Source organism: Anas acuta, chromosome 3 (assembly GCF_963932015.1).
Source record: "Anas acuta chromosome 3, bAnaAcu1.1, whole genome shotgun sequence".
Taxonomy (NCBI): domain Eukaryota; kingdom Metazoa; phylum Chordata; class Aves; order Anseriformes; family Anatidae; genus Anas; species Anas acuta.
Genome location: NC_088981.1, coordinates 95,678,403 through 95,703,705, shown reverse-complemented (window position 1 = coordinate 95,703,705; position 25,303 = coordinate 95,678,403). Strand labels below are relative to the sequence as shown.

General features: G+C 37.1%; 1 protein-coding gene across 2 annotated transcripts in view; it reads right to left on the bottom strand.

Moving 5' to 3' along the window:
• Positions 1-25,303, bottom strand: part of CSMD1 (CUB and Sushi multiple domains 1) — a 1,153,949-nt gene that overhangs the window by 270,996 nt on the left and 857,650 nt on the right. For both annotated transcript variants that reach the window (XM_068678424.1, XM_068678425.1), the window contains exons 13-17: positions 20,985-21,167; positions 18,826-19,152; positions 17,492-17,686; positions 13,022-13,160; positions 4,038-4,225 (exon numbers count right to left, since the gene is read on the bottom strand). In XM_068678424.1, coding sequence (XP_068534525.1) covers positions 4,038-4,225; positions 13,022-13,160; positions 17,492-17,686; positions 18,826-19,152; positions 20,985-21,167 — 1,032 coding nt within the window. The remainder of the gene's footprint in view (positions 1-4,037; positions 4,226-13,021; positions 13,161-17,491; positions 17,687-18,825; positions 19,153-20,984; positions 21,168-25,303) is intronic.

Here is a 25,303-nt window from a genome sequence, read left to right as displayed (position 1 = left end):
ATGACAAACTCCCAACCAACCCTGAACGTGTGCGGGATTTGCTACTCCACCTGGATCCCTACAAGTCCATGGGTCCGGATGGGATTCATCCCCGGGTGCTGAAAGAGCTGGCGGACGTCATCGCGGAACCTCTCTCAATTATTTTTCAACGATCCTGGGAATCTGGAGAGGTCCCGGTAGACTGGAAGCTGGCAAATGTTGTGCCGATTTTCAAGAAGGGTCAGAAAGAAGACCCTAGCAATTACAGGCCTGTCAGTCTCACGTCAGTGCCTGGTAAAATCATGGAGAAGATGGTTCTCGAACTTATTGAGGCGCACCTGGGGGACAAAGCAGTCATTGGTCCCAGCCAGCATGGGTTTGTGAAGGGTAGGTCCTGCCTAACTAACCTGATTTCCTTTTATGATAAGATCACCCGTATGGTGGACCAAGGGAAACCAGCTGATGTGATTTTTTTTGGACTTCAGCAAGGCTTTTGACACGGTTTCCCATAGGATCCTACTGGACAAAATGTCCACCATACAGCTAAATAAAAACATCATATGATGGGTGAGCAATTGGCTAACGGGCAGGGCCCAAAGGGTTATGGTAAATGGGGCTGCGTCAGGCTGGCGGGCGGTCACCAGTGGGGTCCCTCAAGGCTCCATTTTAGGGCCGGTACTTTTCAATATTTTTATAAACGATCTGGATGTAGGAATAGAAGGTATTTTGAGCAAGTTTGCTGATGATACAAAACTTGGAGGAGTTGTGGACTCTGTTGAGGGTGGAAAGGCCTTGCAGAGGGATCTGGATAGGTTGGAGAGCTGGGCGATCACCAACCGCATGAAGTTCAATAAGAGCAAGTGCCGGGTCCTGCACCTGGGACGAGGAAACCCCGGCTGCACGTACAGACTGGGCGATGAGACGCTGGAGAGCGGCCTAGAAGAGAGGGATCTGGGGGTCGTGGTAGACAACTAGGAGGGCCAACCGTGTCCTGGGGTGCATCAAGCACGGCATCGCTAGTAGGTCAAGGGAGGTGATTGTCCCGCTCTACTCTGCGCTGGTGCGGCCTCACCTCGAGTACTGTGTGCAGTTCTGGGCACCACAGTATAAAAAGGACATGAAACTGTTGGAGAGTGTCCAGAGGAGGGCTATGAAGATGGTGAAAGGCCTGGAGGGGAAGACGTACGAGGAACGGCTGAGGGCACTGGGCCTGTTCAGCCTGGAGAAGAGGAGGCTGAGGGGAGACCTCATCACAGTCTACAACTTCCTCGTAAGGGGGTGTTGAGAGGCAGGAGACCTTTTCTCCATTAACACCAGTGACAGGACCCGCGGGAACGGGGTTAAGCTGAGGCAGGGGAAATTTAGGCTTGACATCAGGAGGGGGTTCTTCACAGAGAGGGTGGTTGCACACTGGAACAGGCTCCCCAGGGAAGTGGTCACTGCACCGAGCCTGACTGAATTTAAGAAGAGATTGGACTGTGCACTTAGTCACGTGGTCTGAACTTTTGGGTAGACCTGTGCGGTGTCAAGAGTTGGACTTGATGATCCTTAAGGGTCCCTTCCAACTCAGGATATTCTATGATTCTATGATTTCATCAAATGTTCATCAATTTTTTCATACGTTAGCTGTATTAGATGCTTCATTTATTATTAAAATGAATATTTTTTAAACGTAACTACAAATGATTTTTATAAACTGGTTTAATTATTGGATGTCATTAGATCTCTAAAGAGGAAATGAATCTTGCTATAAGGCATGAAAGCAAACAACAGTTATATGGTTTCATATGCTACATACCTGTATATATTACACACCTATATTTCCCCCTTCATAGTTCAAGTAGTTAAAATCATTAGAAAAATGGAATATTAAAGTGTAAGATTGTTTAGAGATTTTTTTAAATAGTACTCATTGCATGAAATGGATGAAGAAAATAAAACAAACAAACAAAAACAGAAACCAAAACATGGCTGGTGCCATAACCATTGCTCCCCATTAAAGCTAGATGCTTAGCAGTCACTGTGTTATTCAGAGAATCTCAAAAAATGTTTCGAACAATGGAAGCACTTCATCTGGAAGCAAGAGTGCTACTCTTTGCTATCATTATAACTTCGTCCAGAACATCGGTAAGGCAGATGTCAGAATGTGATTTCAAGCATTGGAAACAGAGGCCACACAATTAAATTAAGAGGGACCCCATTGAGAGGGGCTCTGGCATCAATTTTAATGCATGACTCAACTAACATATGTACAGCTAAAATCTCATGTACCTCAAAACAAAACGGGCTTGTCCCTGCTGTCTTTTGAGAACAGTGTGTCTGAAGTTATCCCTAGAACTATTCCCAGGTACTACTATATGGAAAGATGCTAGTTGGCATGGGTGAAAATCATGCCAGGGTTTGGGCTTAAACTGTACGAATGACAGCAAGACTCAAGCATTTCTAACTTACTGGATCAGACATAGCTCCAGTGACCAGAAATGCTTCTCTGTAATCTTAAAGGGTGAATTAGCTCCAAGTGCAAGGCTGCATGTGTACTTGTAAATGTCATCTGTTCCATGTTAAGCTCCTTCTTTTAAACAGGATCCCAAAGTGGACACAATATTCTCTGTGGTCATCAAATTAAGTGAAATAATTATTATATTTTCTAAGCCCTACATACAAAATTTGCCTATTCTGTAATTCTTTTTGATGATTCACTACAACAGTGAGAAGACATTTTGCATCAGTTACATATTTCTCTGGATTGCTTATGCTCTCTGTAAACACCGTATCCTTTCTACTGTATTTCTATTTTGTATTTGTGAATGTCATTTCTCCTTCCACATGTATGCTTAGAATATTTATTTATAGAATTTGTAAGCGTACTCATTACGCTACCAACATTGTTAATAAAATTGTCAGATTCTATTGAAGCTAGGCCAGATCAAGGTAGGATCCCTATAAATTCAAGTTAGACAATGAAGTACTAATACTTGTTAAAAGCTCTAATCAAATTTCAAGGTTTGAAGTGCACTGATAAAAAAAGATAAAGAGAGAATATAAGAATGCTGTTCTAAATAATTTCATAATTAGACCTACCTCTTTAAGAACATGTAGAGCAGATATTGCTATTTTTTTATTATTATTTTTAACGGGAGACAACATGTATTTGATACCAGGTTTAAAATAAAAACACATTATAAAAAAAATTGGGGACAACTGTACAAAATATAACAGCAACCATTTAGTTCAAAAACAATAAGGGAAAATCAGCATCTGCACATAACTCATTTGGCATCCTGCATTCTGTTCCTTGTCTTTGCATTGCTCAGTGCCCTTGCAGTTTATCATACTATTATCTCCTCAGCCATTACCACGTTGTCTGCATCAAAGTTAAAATATACAGAATTTCCAAATTTTGATGTAGCTATGAAATAGTTTGGGCATTCATACCCAATGTGACAGAAAATTCACTGCAGTCAGGTTAGTTTTCAGATAAGACTGCAATAACTGACAAAAACAATGTTATTTGCTTAGCCTATCCACACTAAACACGTGTTCTATTCAGTATTTAAGTGAGTGGCTACACTATCATATAAATATCAGTGACTTCAGAAAGTTTAATATATGAAATTTTATACAACCAATTTTAAAGAAAATAGTGTTATAGTGATTACAGAGTTCACAGATCAATATTATTATGCACTTATTTGCATTTTAGAATCACCACGGATAAGGCTCAATTCTGCTCAGAACTACAAAGCGTATTAAAAATGTAGGAAGATATACACATAGAGAAAGGCCGGGGCAGGGCAGAATAAGCAAACGCAACATATCTTTAAATCCAAGGGTGATTTTCTAAAATTACTTTCCCATAAGCAGTCTGAATAACATACAAGAACTCATGAAGTAAAATTTTCCAAAATGACTTAATAGTTTCACAGTCAGTACTGTGAAATATATTTGTTCTGATACAAATATAATGACTACAGTTTATTAGTTCTTATTTGTTCGCTATTTTCCAATTGAATGTTATTTTCAAAATTAAATGAAAAACAGAGAAATATCAGACTTACTCTCATAGTGAATTAGAAAGCCAACACTGGAACGACTGTTGTCCGTAGTGAACAGCAGATACATATAATTGCCAGTACTAATAAGGAACTGGGGTGCTTGTGTTCCATGGTATTCTCCAATTAATGGTGATGAATTAGCTGGCCCATCTCTGACTTCCAAAGTGTCATAATTAACTTCAGTCTGAAATCTGAAAAGGAATACGTAAGTCTGTTAGAAGAAGAATGCTGTTAGAAGTTTAACTCACGTTGATCAAAAATGTCAATATATATAAAAATCAGTATATCTACAGCTCCATCAGTGCATTATTGTGAATAACAACTAAGGAAATTTTTACACATCTTTTCTCTTTTTTCTCTAGTATCATATAAAATTTATAAGGTGTGTACTATACTTCAGATCAACCATATGACTGGGCTTCAAAATGACATCTAGTGAGGAATCTGAGTAGAAAACTCTGAATTGTCTCATAGAAAACTACATTATGAAGACCCAAGAAATTTCTTGCCATCAGATTAAAAAATATTTTGACATTTTAGGAATATCTTCAATAATGTTTCATTATTTTATTTCAACAATTTCCTTATTTGATATTTGGCAAAAACTGTTTTATATATTCAGCTGCTTAATGCTTTAGCGAAAGAATTTTTTCTGTCATAGTTCACTAATTTACTTTTAAATAATTAAATTTTCCTATGAAAGAAAGAAAAAGCATTACAAAAACATTAAACTGAAATCAAGCCCTCATTTTGAAATTTGTTACAGAATTCCTTAGCCTACCTAAATGTGTCAAAAAAAAGCTAGTAAAGACAGGAAGGGAAAAATAAGGAGGGTAACAAGATTTACAAGAACAAAAAACCTTAAAATCAACAGAACAATCAATATCTGTGCCAATTTCTAAGCCACATCACATTTGTCCAGTTCATAAAGCATATCTGTGTGTGCAGTCATCCACTACTAGCTGGTCTTAAATCAAACAGCTCAAATCTGCTCTTTCTGTAGATGAAACTTTGACTGGCATTTTTCACATCAAATGCATTTCAAGGCAGTTTGTACTTATATCAGATACTCTTGTGAACTGCAGCATCTAAACATCACACATCCATTTTCCTATTAAAAAAGTTTCTACTATTACACAGATATCCACACTTGTCTGAATATATTTGCCTGCAAACACAGTATTCTTATTTTTGTAAAATGCTTACCTTTCAGAGCAAGTACAGAAAATGTGTTTTGAGATTGTCTTGTCTTTTCCCATAGGGCTCAAAAAATCAAGTTCTGAGCGTAAAAATCTCAGTCCCTGTGCACTTGTTTCATAATGAATGCCCTTAAATTGTCTTGCCAATATGGGATACGTACTTAGTGAGTCTGGAGGTAACAAACTGTGTTCTTGTAATTAAAGACAACAAAGGGGAATTACATGGGACATTCCTTCAAAGTCTAAATAAACTTTATGCTATGTAGGTAACGATGACTGAACAAACGGTTTCCCAGCCAAGCCATTATATTTTACAGACCAATAGCATCAGTATTAAAACCATTTCCACATACATATCAGTATCAGTAACGGAAAGTGATGATTTAGCATGTAGTCAGTAAACTTTATAGTTCTCATTCTCTCGTGAGTCCCTGAAAACAAAACCACGTTCACAAATCTGAAAGTATTTGCTTAACTATAACAGCTAACTACACAAAGCTTGGAAACTCTGATGTGCCCTACATATAGCTCTTCTCTCTTCACCAAGGAAACTCTAGATCTGTGGTGCTTTTGACCTTTTTGGGTATGTTGGCTAAAATCCAAGTGACTGCTTTCGCTGCTATCTGCCCTCTCTGACAGTGGAATACAAAGGTTGCATGCATTAAGCATGCTCAAGACCAGTCCCTGGCACTGAAGTCAGCTATCATGGAAGGACATAATTCAGACTCACAAACAGGAAGATATTACTCAGATTTCCTATTATGAATAGTTGCCTACCAGCACTAACTCCTGAACCATGTTTGATAATTCTAATTGGCAAGCGTAAGAAGTATGTTAGCAACTATTTCAACAAGTGTTTAAATACAGACTTCTCAAGTCTGGAAAATTCTCTGGTACTGTTTAATTTAGCAGGATAAATAGTCACAGAGAGCATCACTCAAGAACCTGACAGTTATTCAGTACTTTTCCATAATTTCAAAGATTATACATTGATTTACCCTGCAGCTGAATAAGGAAAACAGACACACAGTGCTAGCCTGGTTTTAATACTTTATTTGTACTCATAATGAATGGACTCAAGATCAATACTTCAATATTTAATTTAACAGTTATGTTTGTGAAGAGAACTAATTAAAAATAAAGTGCTCCTAGCCAGCAATTGCAGTTTTCTTAGTAGTGCTGTGTGTGAATGATGGGTTGCAGAGTCTTGCTAGAAAGACAAATCTTCAAGTAACTCCTACAGCAAGAGCTACCAATTACAATGATTTTTATTTTATTTTATTTTTTTTTTCAGTAGATTCTTATTCATCACAAACTTAGTTCACTTTTCTGATTTTGAGTATTTGGGAGCGCATTTTTTGGGACTTTATTTACAATCTGCCTTATCACTGAAACAATACACAAAGAAAATTGATTACTGGAAATAATGCATCCTTACTAAGTAAGAATAATTCTTTAGAAATATTTTAATGTTTATTAGCATATTTATGTTGTTAAAAGGTAGGACATTTTCCAAATATTCCCACAGAATTTTAAAAACTCTTCGATATTGCTATGTTATACTATTTTTCATGGATAGCTAGGTTTTGAATGAAGAGGATTGTTTTATCTACTATTCAATGAGTTTTCACCAATATTCAAAGTACCAAAAATCCTTCAGTCCTGTTGCCTTTCCAGGCATTTGTCATGATGTTAAATTCAGAATGTTTCAATATAAAATGTTCATAGGGTTATTTGGTCATTTGCTGCTATTTCTGGAAAGTTTCTAAGAACTGTAGTAAGATGCATTTGTCTAGCAACATGAAATCCTCATTAGCTCAAGAGTGAGCTAATTTATATTACAAATATCACTCTCATGGTGCAAAATTTAAATCTGGCAACTGTATCTGTGATGGCAAGACAGAGCAAAATATAAAAGAGTTCTATTTTTCCCAATCTTGGCAAAATATGACAGAATATTGTGCTTGGCAATTAATAGATCATTTTATTTCTTTATTTGATACTGATTTTGCTTACTGCTTTGTAATTTGTTAATGTAGCAAATGAAGCAGATAAGTTTCTTTTAAATTAGAAAAAAGTATTTACCATTCAAGTTTTAATCTGGGTAGCAAAGTTTTCATGCTAGAAGAAAAGAAGTACTTTATTGAAAAAGTTATATTATTACCTTATCATACCAAAAGCACAACAATGTTAAAGAAATTTATTATATGATGTAGTAAAACTATACAATTTTCTAAACCTACCAGGAACATTGGCATGAAACTCCAATAGAAGCTTCTCTACTATAAGTACATTAATATTGTACTTAACAGTAACGTGTATTTGTAACTGTAACATTTAGAGAAAGAAGACCAAATCCTTCTTTTAATACTGCTGATATAAAACTGGATTAGATTAACTGCCTGCCTGCTGTACTTTGAGAATTACACTGGATCAGATTTCTCAAGTTTGTTTCAGGGGAACTCAAAGCTCTTGCTTAATTTCATCACAGTTTGATTTGCACACAATACTCTACAATATTCTTAATTGAATGTGTGTGCATCTGCAGAAAATTCAGTAAATGTAGTTCTTGAACTGGACCATATGGCACAGGAGCTGATGTTTCCCATTACTTTCCTCAGAAATATAATGGTCAAACTGTTAAGGTCTACAGCTACAGGCAGACCATTTCCTTTAATAACATTAAAATGCTCCATTTTACAACTGTGTCCTGGTTTCAGTTAGAAAAGAATTTTCTTCCTAATAGCTGGTGGAATGCTGTGTTTTGGCTTAGGATGAGAAGAGTGCTGATAACACCCCGATGTTTTAATTGTTGCAGAGCAGTGCTTATACCAAGCCAAGGACATCTCAGCCTTTTGCTCTGTCCTGTCAACAGGCAGGCTGGGGGTGCAGTAAGAGCTGGGAGGGGACAGACCCAGGACAAACTGTTTGCTTCCACTGAATTCGTGAAGACTTCCTGGAATCTCAGGTTTCTGATAACTAATTTTAAAGAAAAAGGGCAAAGATGGCAAGTAAATATAATCCTATAATTTATATATTGAGATTTTAATAAGAAAATAAAATAAAATAAAATAAAAAAACTAACAAAAAAAAACCCAGTGACTTAAATTCTGTAACTTCCTGCTGAATACAATGAAAGCAAACAACTTTTATGAACAGCTTTTAACAACACTGTTCACCTTGCCTGTATATTCCACCATCCCCACTAGTGGCATGTCAGGCCGTAACAGTGTCATGTGTTTTTCCCAAACTGAAGAATGTTAATTCTTCAATTGAAATGAATGTTAACTTTACATGGAAGGATGAGGACACCAAACAAATCAATCAAAGTGAGAAATGCAGAAACACACTAAACACATTAAAAAAAAAATCTTTCAGTTCAAGAATGTCTTGAATTGCAAATTAGGAAAGCACTTTGGGGAAATACAACTGTAGTGGGTTTACGTGGCAGGTTTTGGTAACAGGGGGCCATAGGGGTGGTTTCTGTGAGAAGGATCTAGAAGCTGCCCCATGTTTGGGAAGGGCCCCACTGCTGACCAGAGCTGAGCCAATAAGCGATGTTGTTTTGCGCCTCTGTGAGAGCATATTTAAGACAGGGAAAAAAAAAAAAAAAACAACGCTGTGCCACGCAGCAGCTGGGAGAGTGAGAGGAGTGAGGAACCGCCTTGCAGGTGCCAAGGTCAGTGAAGAAGGAGGGGGAGAGGTGCTCCAGTTGCTGGAGCAGAAGTCCCCTGCGGCCTGTGGTGAGGACCATGGTGAAGCAGGATGTCCCCCTGCAGCCCATGGAGTACCACGGTGGAGCAGGGTTTCAGGGTTCCATGCTGCAGCCCATGGAGGAGACCAGAGTGGAGCAGGTGGACCTGCACTGAGGGAGGCTGCTGCCTGTGGAAGACCCCTCCCAGAGCAGATTCCGGGCTGGACCTGTAGCCCGTGGAGAGGAGACTACGCAGGAGCAGGTGACCTGGCAGGAGCTGCTGCCCATAGGGGAGCCAGGTTGGAGCAGTTTTCTCCTGAGGGATGGACCCCATGGTACGGACCCATATCTGGAGCAGTTCTGGAAGAGCTGCTGCCTGTGGGAAGCCCACGCCGGATCAGTTCATCAAGGACTGTATCTTGTGGGAGGGACCCCACAGCACAGGGGATGAGAGTGACCGAGAAGGAGCGGCAGAGAAGAAGCGCTGTAGACTGACCATAACCCCCATTTCCCTGTTCCCCTGCACCACTTGGGGGGAAGAGGTGGAAGAGGGTGGATGGGAGGGAAGGTGCTTTTGGTTTCTTTCTTTTGTTTCTCACTTCTCTAGCTTGTTAGTAATAAGCAATAAATCTTACTATCTCCCTATGCTGAGTCTGTTTTGCCCGTTACAATAATTACTGCACTATCTGCTTGTCCTTGTCTCAAACTTTGAGCCCTTTTCATCTTATTTTCTCCCCGCTCCTCTTTGAGGAGGGGAGTGAGAGAGCGGCTGTGGTGGAGCTTGGCTGCCCGCTCAAGTGGAACCACGGCAATAACACACATTTATCTGTTACAGAATTCCCAGAATTCGGCCCTCATGCTTGTGGTATAATTGACTGAGGTAACTAGGAAAATAAAACTTAAAGAAAATGTACAGCATTGAAGAGGCTTTCAGGGTATGGCATAGCTGCATTATCTGAGCGTTCCCTAGGCTCCCAACCTTATATGCTATCGCGCTGGGGAAACTTGGTGTGCTAGCTCTAAGGAACAGTATGGAGCATAGAGTGGAGTGGAGACACCACGGCTAGGTTCTGTAACCAGGTGGGGACTCTATTGTTCTTATGCACACCGAGACCTAAGCTCGATAAGCTGCACTTTTTGCCACCCTGAGCCAAGGACCTGTCATGTTTTGACAAATGCTGTATCCTAGAGTACTTTTTGCTCATTATAATATCATTATAATACCAAAGCACACCTCCATCCCAACAGCTACCCACCTCCAAGGTACGACCACCCCTCACCAAGCATGCACTCTGAATTTCTCAGAGCCTATTACTTTAAATGGAGATAAGAGAACTTTTCACCAATTATAACTAAGAAATGCTTGACTAGAGTCACTCAAGCTCCACCTAAAAGATAGAAAATAATATAAACTGGCCTAAGAGAGAGGGGATGTTAGGGAAGATATCACTGTCAGGGGAGATACCATCCCAAGGGAATATGACATCCATCCAAGGACCCCCTGACTCCTGGGACCAGTTGATGGGCTGAGCCTCTCTTCCCCCCCCCCATTGGGACGCCTTTGGGTGAGATTTGAACACTTGGTTATAAATCTGTCTAGAGTCTTTGATCCTTTTAAAGCATTTATTTCTAGGCTGTGCACCTGTAACACCTGTAACACCTGTAACACCTGTGTATTTCATGCATGCTAGCTTGCTTTTGCAGACAGTCACTATCGCCGGCAATCCAAAGAACCTGTGTACCTGTTGCTGTAATAAATCACACTTGATTGCATCATTATAGTTCTCATTAAGTGCAACTAGGGAAAGGTTGGTTATATGTTATTGGTGAATTCGTGACCGTGATAGAATACAACCAGAACCCAGACAGTTAACACATTATTGGTGAATATCCAACCGGACCCCAGACGGTTAATGCGTTATTGGTGAATCCGACTAATTCAGTACCCTGAAATCGACCAGGCCCATAACAGTTAATCAGCTACACCCCTTAACGCGACAATGCTCTTGTCCACAATTCTGCATTTTTTGTCCCCATAAGGAACACAATACGAAGTAAGATGTATCTTAGGTTTGACACAGTAATAATCACTTTTACATTCTTCTGCTCTTCTCTTCATTCATTTTCATACATTTTTGTCTCTGCTCTTAGACACAGAAGGCTTGTAAATCTGTCACTGAATCATTTTACTCATCACTGTTGGCTCTCGCTGCAAAGATCAAAACTAGACATAGATTATTGTCTCTGCTTGAGTGACAGAAAAACAGGAAGGCCTGTACAAGAAGACACTGCAGCTTAGCTCCAGGCACTGTCTTTCATACTATCCAGTGCATCTTTGTGCCAAATTGAACATCTAGTGTGATATTAGTATCTAGATCAAGTAACTAAGCAAATGGAGATTTTAATATTTTTTTTTTAATACTTATTTTACAAAGATGCCCAAAGGTGAAGATTTTCAATATTTTAATTTATTTTTAAAGAATTTTTCTTTCTTTGAAAACTACAGTCACAATTTTGAAAGATTCTTGTATGGTTAGTAAAAAGATCTAATTGAGGTCACAATACTTACAAAAAGATTAAACATAGAATCATAGAATCATAGAATCATAGAATATCCTGAGTTGGAAGGGACCCTTTAGGATCATCAAGTCCAACTCTTGACACCGCACAGGTCTACCCAAGTTCAGACCATGTGACTAAGTGCACAGTCCAATCTCTTCTTAAATTCAGTCAGGCTCGGTGCAGTGACCACTTCCCTGGGGAGCCTGTTCCAGTGTGCAACCACTCTCTCTGTGAAGAACCCCCTCCTGATGTCAAGCCTAAACTTCCCCTGCCTCAGCTTAACCCCGTTCCCGCAGGTCCTGTCGCTGGTGTTAATGGAGAAAAGGTCTCCTGCCTCTCAACACCCCCTTACGAGGAAGTTGTAGACTGCGATGAGGTCTCCCCTCAGCCTCCTCTTCTCCAGGCTGAACAGGCCCAGTGCCCTCAGCCGTTCCTCGTACGTCTTCCCCTCCAGGCCTTTCACCATCTTCGTAGCCCTCCTCTGGACACTCTCCAACAGTTTCATGTCCTTTTTATACTGTGGTGCCCAGAACTGCACACAGTACTCGAGGTGAGGCCGCACCAGCGCAGAGTAGAGCGGGACAATCACCTCCCTCGACCTACTAGCGATGCCGTGCTTGATGCACCCCAGGACACGGTTGGCCCTCCTGGCTGCCAGGGCACACTGCCGGCTCATATTCAACTTGCTGTCTACCACGACCCCCATATCCCTGTCTTCTAGGCTGCTCTCCAGCATCTCATCGCCCAGTCTGTACGTGCAGCCAGGGTTTCCCCGTCCCAGGTGCAGGACCCGGCACTTGCTCTTATTGAACTTCATGCGGTTGGTGATCGCCCAGCTCTCCAACCTATCCAGATCCCTCTGCAAGGCCTTTCCACCCTCAACAGAGTCCACAACTCCTCCAAGTTTGGTGTCATCAGCAAACTTGCTCAAAATACCTTCTATTCCTACATCCAGATCGTTTATAAAAATATTGAAAAGTACCGGCCCTAAAATGGAGCCTTGAGGGACCCCACTAGTGACCGCCCGCCAGCCTGACGCAGCGCCATTCACCATAACCCTTTGGGCCCTGCCCGTTAGCCAATTGCTCATCCATTGTATGATGTTTTTATTTAGCTGTATGGTGGACATTTTGTCCAGTAGGATCCTATGGGAAACCGTGTCAAAAGCAGTTCACATTCCTGCTGCTTAAATGTAGTCTCACTACCTCCTGACTCCATATAAGACTGAAAATAATTCCCCTTCAAAAATAATTATTATTCCAGAAGAACCTGCACGCTACACAGGGACATAATCCCCATTTGTTCCAGAAGGTCTAATTTAGGTCCACACTGGGATAACATATTTAAAAATTAATCAGGCTGACCATCTCAGTTGGATTATACTTTAGAATGAAACTGTGTTAGCATATAGCATTCTAATATACACTGAATTTCTTGTATTTTAATAAAATAATTTCAAATATTTTTCTTCATTGTTAGAAAAGATAATTTGTGCTCATAAGTTACTTGATATTTACTATTATGATTCTCACCTGTCGAAAGTGATCTTAATGGAATGTCCTGGTCTTGCTTCAATCACCCACTCGCAATTAAGTGAATCCTTATAATATCCTGGCCACCCTGGTGGCAATATAACACCACTAGATGCTGTCAAATGTCCACCACATGGTGCTGGAAGAAAAAAAAAATAATAATAAAAAAAAAAATCACATGCATACTTGTATCACAAATGCTATTTCTAATTCAATATTGTAAATATTCAAAAAAAAAAAAAATATACAAAAATAAAATAATAAAAAAAAAGAAAAAGAAAAAGAAGTTTAATATATAATGCTACTATTTTTATACATTCTGTTGGGTTATACTCTTTTCCTGAGCACTTACCCGCCCCTTCTTTTCCTCAGTCTCTTAAGGCCTGAATTATCATGGTTTATCACTACACATATCTTAATACACAGAGCATGACACTTGAATCTGCCAGCCTTCCTTTTGTTGAAAAGCACATATTTCATTAAAAATAATATACTGACATATTTTAGTTCTGGTATGATTCCACATTTATGTGGAAATATCATACAAATAGATCCAAGTAATTTATAGTGAATTATTTTCATTATACTGTGCCATCTAATACCTTATTGAGTGTATTATTATTGGTGTAAATATTCAATTAAATCACAGAACAGTTGAAGTTGGAAGGGATATCTGGAAATCATCTACTCCTGCTCAAAGCAGGGTCACTCACAGTAGATGGCACAGAACCATGTTGTTAGGGCCATGCCCTCTCTCCAAAGGCAGAAAATCCATAGGCTCTCTAGGCAATCTGTTCCAGTGTTTGATCACTCTCACAGTAAAAGGATTTTCTTATGTTTAAAAGTAATTTATTTTATTTCAGTTTGCTTCCTTTGTCTCTCATCCTGCTACTGGACAATTTTCTTTGCATCGCGGAATCAGGTATTTATATATTTCAACAAATTTTCTCCAGAGCCTTCAGCATTCTTTTTTTAGTCTAGGCGACCCAAGTTGTCTCAGCCTTTTCTTGTATGATGGATTCTCCAAGCTCTCAATCATCTTTGTGACCCTTCACCTGACTCACTGCTGTGTGTATATCTTGTTTCTACTTGGGATCCTAAGCTTCTGTATGCAGCTCTGTAGGCAGAGGATCACCTGCGCTGAAGGAAGGACTTGGCATTTCCTCTCATTGAACTCCATCTTGGCCCAATTTCACAGCCCATTAAGGTCTCTCTAAACATCAGGACAACCATATGGTTTATCAGCCACTACTCCCAATTTTCTGTCACCTGCAACTTGCACTCAAGTTGCACTCTGTCCTGGTGATCAGTAGTGATCATTACTGAAGATTTTAAACAATGTTGGACCTGATATTGATCCCTGGGGTACACCACTGGTCTCCAGCTGCACTTTGTGCCACTCACTGATCACAACCTCCTCAGCCCAACAGCTCAGCCAGTCTTCAATCCACCTTGTTGTTCACTTGTCAACATATTTTAACAGTTTGCCTACAAGAACCTTGTGTGATAGAGTGCTAAACACCTTACTAAACCAAGATTTCAAATATCCATTACTCTCCCCTCATCCATCAGGCCAGCCATCTCATTGCACAGGGATGCCAGGTTGGTCAGGCATGATTTCCCCTTTATAAATCCATACTGACTCCTCCTAATCTTGTCCTTCAGTATTTGGAAATGGTTTCCAGCAATATTGTTGCATCACTTTTCGCAATGATCAAGGTGAGACCTGTAGTTCCTCAGATCCTCCTTCTTTCCTTCCTTGAAGATGGGACTGAAATTTCCTTTTTCCAGTCCTCTTGAACCTCCTCTAGTCATAGGACCTTTCCAGTACACTTGAGAGTGGCCTTTTTATGCTACTAGCTGGCTTCCTCAGCATTCTTCAGTGCATCCCATCAGGCCCATTCTTGCACACCAAGTTTGTTTAACCTATTCCTCCTCCATAAAAGGAGGAGTATTGTAACAGGGCTATGAAAGTAAGAAGGCTAGGCAGGGAATATTTTTCAGAGCAGGATCAGAGGACTTTGGTGCAGGATTAAACAACATCAGAAAATACCAAAGACATTTTGAGAAACATGAGTCCATTAAAAAATTAAGCTGTTATAGCACAGAGCATTGGGATCTTATAGTTTAACACAGGCTATGGAGCAGTCTAAAAGAGGAAGGCTTTCAAGGTCAGGCAAATTTGTCTTAGTATCATTTGTATTACACTCAAGTAGTCAGTGATATCATTATCAGCAAATTCCATATTGCTGTGCCCGGAATCTTTTCACTTGTCTTCTGTTTCTCTAAGTAGTGACAGGCAAACCTATTATGCCATATGGAAATTAATAGTAAAATGAATTTGTGAGTAGTAAATGAATACTCACAGTTTTGATTCAATGCTTCTTATGAAAATTGAACTCAGTCATATTATTTTAATTTCATTCATGACTTGCACTTATCTCTGAGAAGTTTTTCCAGATTTAAAAAAGTGGGGGAAAAAAGAAACCCATAAAAATGAAACATACACAGTTCATTGTCTCTGGGGCAAAACGATCACCCGGGAAAATGGCTTTTATTTTATATGTGTAGATCATCTGATGAAGAATGAAATGTATTCTGTGCCTTTTATTTTTAATTAAATTTGGTTGCATTAGAAAAAAGAACAACCAGAAGACTGCTGACCTACGCCTGATTTTAACACATCACCTACTTCACATATTTCGTGTATTGCTTGTTAAAGAGATTGTTACGTATGAAGAGACACAAAGCAGAGCAACGACAAAAAACAGTTGCTCAGAAATCTCAGACAACCAGAAGTAAACTTTATTACTTCTAAACAAACTACTAAGGATTCTTGCTCCATACTACACACTAAAAACAGAAACTCCTTTAATTATCAATTAAAAAGCAAATCCACATCAAAACAGAAAAAATCTTGAACTCAACTTTAAAGAACCATACTTCCTTCTGCATCAAAATGAAAAAATAGACAAAAATATACTACCCCCAAAAACTATAAATAAATAACTAAATAAAAAGTCAAATTCTTTTGTTATTAATAACTAGGTTAATGTCTAGTAGGATATTTTTATCACAGGAAGGATAACTGAGTTTGAGCTGTGCCTATGTACTTTCTTAAAGAGTCATTTTTGTGTTTTTGTTTTCTTTCGCATTTTTTTCCTCATAGTGGCTCCTTTATGGGTTTGTAGAAGAAAACTACATAAAGATTACAATATTGTATTAGTTATATGTATGAAGTTTCAGAATGAGAAAAAATTGTTTGATGAAGAACCTCCCTTTGCTCTGTGCCTTGGAGTGGGATGATTTCGCTTTAAGAAAAAAACAACAACAACAACAACAACAACAACAACAACAAAAAAACCACCCTTGCTCCACAGAGTAACTCATTACATGTCTTAATCAGGTGAAGAAATCTTTCTAATACATCTATATTTGCAGGCACCCCACCTACCAGACTAACATTTTTTCCATTATCTCTATATTTTCTTAGAAATATAGTCTTATCAGAATTGAGTTACCAAATTGCCCAAATAACAAAAACAAAACAAATGCAAGAAAGGGTAAAAAATGCTGCACAGCAGCTACCAGAGAGAGTGAGAAAAAATGTGTGAGAAAAAACCCTCCAGACACCAAGGTCAGTGAAGAAGAAAGGGTAAGAGGTGCTCCAGGTGTTGGAACACAGGTCCCCTGCAGCCCTCATTTCACTGAGTGCCTGACTGCATAACTATTGTTTACAAGAAGACATACAGCTTTCTGAACATTACTTTTAACAGAAACACACAAGGTGTTTATTAAACATGTCTTGCCATAGTATGGAGTACTGTCACTGTTAAACATCAAGGAATCAGCCTATTTTCTCACTTTTATCTCACTGTATTTCATTCTACAGAGAGATATAACTTTAGTCTGTTTACTTATGTAGGCAAGAACAAGCATATACATTCAGAATTTTTGGATTAAATATTTTGGGAATATAATGAATATTAAACATATCTCTGATTTTCACTGTAACTCTAAAGAAAAGAGGTACTGCAGAGTAGTACGTTACATACAGAGTTTCAGGTATACCTTTGCTGTGAGAAAATTAAAGGTGCACATTTTTAAAAATGAATTTTAAATAGAAACTCACTTCACATTTCTATGTGATAGATAATTATGTTCTGCAGTATGCTACAGCCAAAACTGCTATAGCAGCTATAACTCACAACCAGGTAATGATGGTGACTGTCAGAATTTGAAGAGAATAGCAACCAGATTTTTAGAATGCTAATTTATTCCAAGAATATAAAAGCAAGCTATCTTGTTCCTATTATTGCTCTCTCATTTGACTAGAAAAGTGTTAAAATAAGACAAATAAATAACTTCAGCTACAGCAGTCTCATTTGTGTATGAAATGTGAAAAGCAAGCTAAAATTAAATATCTTAATTATTCAAACTGTAGGTGCAAACTAAAGATTGTGCCCTTACCTTCACAACGTGGGACAGCAGAGCTCCATACTACATTTCCATCCTGCATAATGCATGTTATGGATTCAGAGCCTTGGGTCTTCACAAAGCCGTCATCACAATGGAAAGAAACAGAACTTCCCAGAAGGAACCTGTCTCCAAAACGTTTCCCATTTATAGGGATACCTGGATCATGGCACTCATTCTGACCAAATGCTTATTAAAACAAAACAAAACAAAAGAACAACTAATAATAATAATAACAACAAGAACAACAACAGTAATAATACAAACCTTCTAAACTCTGTTACCCTGGGGGGACAAGAGGAGGAGGGAGAGAAAGGGAATAACCTTTGGTAAGCAACAAGATTACAATATAATTGAAAGTTTTGGAAATGCCCCAGTACAAAATCTGCATCGGGTCTGATGATATTCACAACAATGCAACATACTTCAGATTCTAAATCTTTTTAGCTGTGTATGGTTTAGATAAACAAAAACACTGTGCTTAAATTTCCCAACTGTTTGCCCCTCACACATCTCCATGTGGGGGGTGTTCTCCTCAGTGTATGGATCAGTGACTTGTTTAGAACAGTATGGCTGTACAAAAAGCTAGAGGATCTATATGTCTTTCAGGAGGTGTGTGCAAGGGAAAACTTCAGGAAAAGGGGTGAGTGCTTGTAACCCATTTCCTGTGTATGTAAATCTTTACAGGGCAGATAGATTAGAACAGAAAGGTGTTTACAGATTTATAGGTGGTAAGATTTGTAAGCATCTAAAATTGTGGTTTATCTGTTGTATCACTGATATTGATCATGTCTGAACATGATTTAGCAAAGTACCCTTGCCACTAAGAAGGCTAACAGTATTCTTCGATGTGTTACACAGAGTATCAGGACAAGAGAGTTGATCCTTCCTTTCCTTCTACTCAGCATTGGTGAGGCCTCACCCGGAGTACTGTGTCCAGTTCTGTCACGTGTCCATCCCCCCATTCCCAAGACATTGACATACTGGGAAGCGTATGTCCACCTCTTTTCAGTGGTGCCCAATTCCAAGACAGAGTTACATGCTTTGCATTTATAGCACTTTCAACCAAAATGGGCCTCAAATAACGAAGGGAAATTCTCAGTGCTATTACAATGAAATAAATAAATGATAAAATTTCAGATAAGCTAATAAAAGGAGTATGAGAAAGACAGCTGCAAGCACTGCAGTTATACAAGTATTACAATTTTGTATGTTCCCCTTTTCTGGGGCAATTCACTTCTGCATTATAAATACAAATACATTCTACTTTTCACTGTTATGATGAAAGACAGCTTGACAAGACATAAAATAAAAGCAGAGTTTCTTACTTGTGTAAGTGATATTAAATCCTCTTCCAGTTGTAGAGTGATCTGACTGAAATTCAAGTCGTACTATATGCCCACTGCTAGCCAACTGAGAAGGTACCTCATTTCCAGAAAAAGTGCCAAGAGGTGGTAAATCTGAAATCCCATCATCTTTCACAGTGAGATAGTCAAATTGAGGTTCCACATCAAAGTCATTGAAAATCAGATGGATTCTGCTTCCTGGCTCTGAGATAATCAGCCAAACACAGTTCATATTGTTCCCATACTCCTCAGGATAATTTGGTGAAAGAATAATTCCAGACGGTGTGGTGAAGTTGAAGAAACATGAGACTAAAGAAAACAACAATATATTCTCAAAATACTCTATAAACACTACGAACATTTGTCTTTCTATTATTGTGGAATAATATTTTGTGGAATAAAATTTTCTATATTGTGGAATAGAGTATTTTTGAAAACTAGATTTGAAAACTACTACACATACAGCCTGGACATAAGATTGTTAGAGCATTGCAGGTTTTAATTCCCTCTACGATATTAAGTGCCTGCACTAGAGCTTGCAAAATATTAAAAGAAATACATAGAGAATGCCAAAGAAATAAAAAGTACTGCTTGGTGTGTCAGAATTCGGAAGAATTGGTAGGTTAGTTTGTTCCAAAGTGAAAATGCAACCTCCATTTATTTTATTTTATTTTATTTTATTTTATTTTATTTTATTTTATTTTATTTTATTTTATTTTATTTTATTTGCTGTTAACAGAAATCTATTCAGAAATGTATTTAGAAATCCGAAAGAATTAAACAGAAGGGTCAGTCTGTGTCTGTAGCACACCAAGTTCATGCTGATGCAAAGATTAGTACAGATGCTGTGCCTTGGTCAAGTACTCTAAAAGTATATAGCACAAACTTAACCTCCTGTTTCCCTTTGTTAGTATAGGGTGATTAAACAGAAATGATTCATAGCTTTCCACCTTTTTCACTTTTTTGGGTCAATTTTCACCAACACAATTCCTAACTATCTTGGAGTCATGATCTTGAAGCTATTACACTCTAGTAAAAAGAGCAGTACATTCAGAAAGACGAAGGCTTACTGCACGGTAATTAACACAAAGGATAACTATTACTCAGCTCTTGAAGTGCATCAAAATTGAGTTTAATGTTATAAATACATGTTGTAAATTCTGGTTCCATTACCTTTCATAGGGCATATGCACATCAAACAGCAGAGCAGTAAAATATTCTAAACTATTGTCAACTAATATACCAACCCAACACAGTATAGTGCTATGCCAAAACACAACTTCTGTCTTCAAAAGAATTGCAGCCATGGCATCTCATGGCCAGGCTTTATGTGCTTACACACATTCCAGCATTACACAGGCATATAGAGGCTGCTTCCATTCACACAGAAAGCTCACTCAGCTTGCTAAGTCCTGTAACCAACACAGCTGCAAAATACATATACATCTAAGCAGAACAAGACACCATACTCTGTTTTGAAAATCCAGTACTGAATTGTAAGACTCCTTATAGAAAAGGTAACGCTACCTGGAGAACTAAGTGCCTAAGTGTACACCTGTGTACTAAAAAGAGTTACTCTATTTTACCATAGAAGAAGGGGAAAAAAAAAAATGTTCTCTATTTAAATCCATCTACAAGCTTACCTACAAACATATTTTATCTTTTCAAACAAAATTCATGTTTAATAATCTCAGCCCCCTTTTTCCACATTGGATATCCTCATATTCCTTAAACACATACTCATGTTTTGTTAGGATATTAAGAAAACAAAACAAAGCAACACAAAACATTTTTTTTTGCTTATATCTGTAGACTGCATTGCAGTGCCAGAATCAATGCATGTGCCACAGTCCTTTTGAGAACTTACATGCTGTGTTCAATTAGAGTCTTTTGTATGGCACTTATTTGTATTAAAAATGTTAAATGATAAAAATAAATACAAAACGAGGGGATGAACATTCTAAAACTGTCCTATGTGATGGTACCCATAAATGAGGTACTATGAAGCCAACTAAGAAAAATACATTACTGTTAAACGCCTTCAAGGTCTTTGAAATGTTTTCCTGCTGGCTAGTAAAAAATGCTAAGAAAAGCAAGAGGTCAGAAAATGATTACAACAAAGAAATAATAATAATTCTTACAAACACAGCTGGGTTTGTTGCCAGACCACTGGTTGTTTTGTTGACATGTAATCGTTCTCTCTCCCACCAGTTCAAAAGCTGCTTGACATTCAAAGGTAAGTGTGTCTCCATGCAGAAAACTACTGCCAGTCCTTTTCCCATATGATGGAATTCCAGGGTCTCCGCAACCTCCTTTCTCAATTTCTGAATATCAAAAAATTCAAACACAATAGTAAGGAAAATATATTTGTCAACAATTTACATGTCAGCAAAAGAGGTGCCTTCAAAATATTTGACATTATGCTTTAAACTGATATTTACAGTTGAAAATGAACGAGAGGTAAGTTCTTTAAAATCACCTACAAGATGGCTTAGGATCCTATGTCTTTTCACAGATCAATAACTTCCATACCTTCATTGCTGAAGATACAAAAATCCTCATGTTTAACAGTATGACTGCACTGAAATACATCTTATTTCATGGTAGAATTATAAATTCATCTATAGTCTCCATTCTATCATGGACATATATTAACATATACATCTTATTTCTGTAATGAAGTACTAGTAATAAAGAATCTAATTTAACTTTCAAATCTGCAATTCATTAGATAATGTTATTAACAATAAAATTAAAAGTAGATAATTTACTCATAAATTATATCGATTTTATTTAAAGCACCAAAATACCATAAACAACAAAATATAATAAAATTGAAGAATTATTTTTAAATCTCATACTTCAAATGAGAGCCATTTTTTTTGCCAGCTGTGTTCAGCTACACTGAAAAAAGATTAACAATTTCGTTCATACTTCCTAGACACCCTCTAGAAGATCTGCTATTTAAATAATATTTATTTTGTTGATATGGAATGCACGTGTAGATAAGAATATAAAAATCTAGTCTTATGAAACATATGAACAAGAATATTAAAGACAGGAAATGTAAATATTAAGTGCCTGTGCTAGAAATGCTGTATCATCTTGCAAATTACTCTACAGTTTGCTGCCCATTGAAAATAAAGAATACATTTCTTTGCCATTAAATTTAAAAAAGTTTTGACATTAATTTCCATCTTAGCAGCAACCATAATAACGAAGCACATCTGGTTCTATAAACTGTGTTGCTACATCTGTAGTAAAATGATGTGAACCTCATTCAAATGAACTCAGCAATAAAATTTTGAAGTTATTTAAAAGTTTCACAGTTTAATTCAAGGTATGAAATTTGAAATATTCAGGATATCAAGAAAATTCAACTCTCAGAACAGTATTAATTATTAAGATAATTTAACATAACTAAAAACGTCTGCTGTCATATATTGCTAAAACTATTAATATTAAATCCTGGCAGAAGCATTCAACCTGGCATGCTAACTCCAAAAGAAATTTTAATATGCAGAATGGCATTATTATGGTACACATATTCATACCCTATGCTTACAACCTTGAAGAAGTTCTGAACAGATTGTTGAGAAGCACGTATGGTACATTTCACAGCAGAACAAGTTATTCAGGGTAAAGAGAGGTACACTTTTTTTTTTTTTTTTAATCTTAAAATAAGACTTTGAAAAGAAATTTGTTCCTTTTATATCTATCAATTCAGAGCAGTTCCAGAGTCAGATGTTTTATTGAATAATTGTCTTACCAGAAAGCCAGAATGTATCAAATGAATGAAAACATCTTCCAAAAGTCCACTACACAAATATATTAAAACAGCAGTAGAATAATATCAGAAATAGTCTGATACTGGAATAGTACCAAAAATAAGCAAGGATTGCATATTTTATCTTTACAAATGCTTTAAAGTAGCTTCACCTGCATGATCCTAGTGAGACATTTATTCTTAATAGTACAGTGGAGCACTGAAAACTTGTTTGTTCCCAGTTGTCCACACACTACATGAAAATGTGGAGAGCTACAGAAAATTAGAACCCATATTTTGATTTTATTTTAAAAATTCATCTCCTCCATTGATAGCAGATCTACATCTAAAGCAGTACGTGTGAATGATCAACACTCTTTTGAAAAACCTGTTGTGTATTGAAGGTCAGGGCAATACTGTCTCAGAGCAGAAGTGTCAGGAGGCAAACTGTCTGCAGGGTCTTGTAAAGTCACTGCTCAAGAATTATCCCTTTAGAGAAAGCAACAAGTGTTTCTTTCCATGAATACAGAGGAAGTACCACAATATTTTTAATTAATGAATTTACTGAAGTAGAAGATAGATCAGGATGCTTTCTAACTCAGCAGATACACGAAGCCCTAGGAGTGGGTTATGGATCAATGAACCAAAACTTTTAACAGAAGTTACCTAAAATTAAACTTTCTGACAGGTTGAGAATTCTTTTTTTTTTTTTTTTTTTTTTTTATGGGAAGTTAGTACAGTATGTCTTTGGTCAGAATTGAGGTCTTACTAAGTGAATACTTAGTGTGTCTTAACATATCACCTTTCATCCATGAATGACCAGTTTTACATGAGGTAGAAATATAACCTGAATTTTTAAATCTCTTATTTGAAAGCATAAATAAACAATTAAAATATAAAAACTAATTTCAGGTGAAACTTTTAAATACTTTTATTATTTGGAAATATAAACCTTTAATAAAATCTGTTTGCCTCAAAAAACATATTTCAGTGTTGCATTTGCAGTTAAAATACATTAGAACAATTTTTTTATAAAAGTATTTTACATAGAAAAGACAAATATCTCATAAAAATGTCAAAATGAAATGTATTAACTTTATTTCTATCTCAACTTCCAGGGTTTGTGTTTGTTTGTTCAACATAAAAACAAGTCAGCAAATGTCACAACTTATAAGACACTTCTGAGAATGTTTGATTTGCATTTTGGCAATAAAACATTTGAAAGATTCCATCCAGCTCTGGGAATCTACATCTTCTCAAAGCTTGGGGTGAAGACCATCTGCTATTACAGAGAATTTATTTGAGTAAAAAAACAAATTATTCAGCTTGTCTGAAATCATCTATTTGAATTTAATGGATAGCATTCACTTGTAGATTTGAGTTTCATACAAATTTCCTGGTATGAAGATTTACTATAACATACACATAATTTCTTATTCATATTAAATTATGGGTGTTATTATGAAGCCCACATTTTTAGATCATTTAATATTCTACCAATTAATTTAACTGTGACATAAAAAAAAAATCTACTTTTCATTCCACGAAAGCAGAAAGAATTCCCAAGTTAGATATAGTAAAAACTTTCCGCAGTTATTCAGTTCAATGTCTTTCCTTGCTCTTGAATTACAATGTACTAATGCAGGTACTAGACAATTTCCTTCCAAAACATTTGAAAAATACTAAATCCACAAAAAGCTTTGTCTTAGCTAACTGAATTTCTCACAGATGCACTGACTGCAGACAGAATGTATGTACTTTTGTCTTTACTGAAGATCTAGCTTTCCATCACATATCTTAATGACAGAACACAACTAGGGAATAAAAAGAAGGTCAAATTATGGATTTTGTATTTATACATATCACAGCATCACAGAATCACATACTATTTGTTTGCATCTAGATACTATAGACATGTAGTCATTTCCACATTTCTCTGTCCTCTGGAATTTGACACAGCCTTTATTTCATTGTCTCTTGTCAGTCTCAAAAAAACATTTTTTTTTTAATTATTATTATTTAGCATAAATCATACATGTATTCATTTGTTTCTGGTTTTCATGGATTCTTTTGGTAGTCTGAGGAAAGAGACTTCTCATCTTGTTCGTAAACTAGAAGTATTTACTCAATTTCAGTGAACAGTCTCTTTAACGTTGGAAGAGTGACATGTTGGAAGAGTGACATGATCAGCGATCTTCTGGCGAGAAGATCATATCCCTCTGAATTGAATCAAAGACATCTCTGGTGCTGTGTTTTGTTTCTTTCAAAGGAAGAAATATGGCAATTCTAAAGTGATATTAAGCACCTAAGTACGTACTAAGACTAATACTTGAAAGGTTTCATGTTGCAGTTCTGGTCTTTTTAATGAAAAGGTTTTGTGTTACTTTGATACAGGTATCTGAAATACATAAAATGCTAATGGATTTTAACGTTTTGGAGTCTTTAATTTATTTTTTTTAGTCATGGTAGTAACTTGCCTTTTTTTTCCCTTTGTTACTACATTACAAATGCACAGTTAAAATCAATTCCATAATACCATGATATTTTCATTCACGCTATCTGATATTCTAGCTTAGATGATCAGTGAATCATAATCAAATCAATAAATCTGTAACTAGATACATCTTTTCTCTATAGTGCATTAATAATATCATCACACATAAATAGTCAAACTTCAGTAGCTCAAGGTCTGCC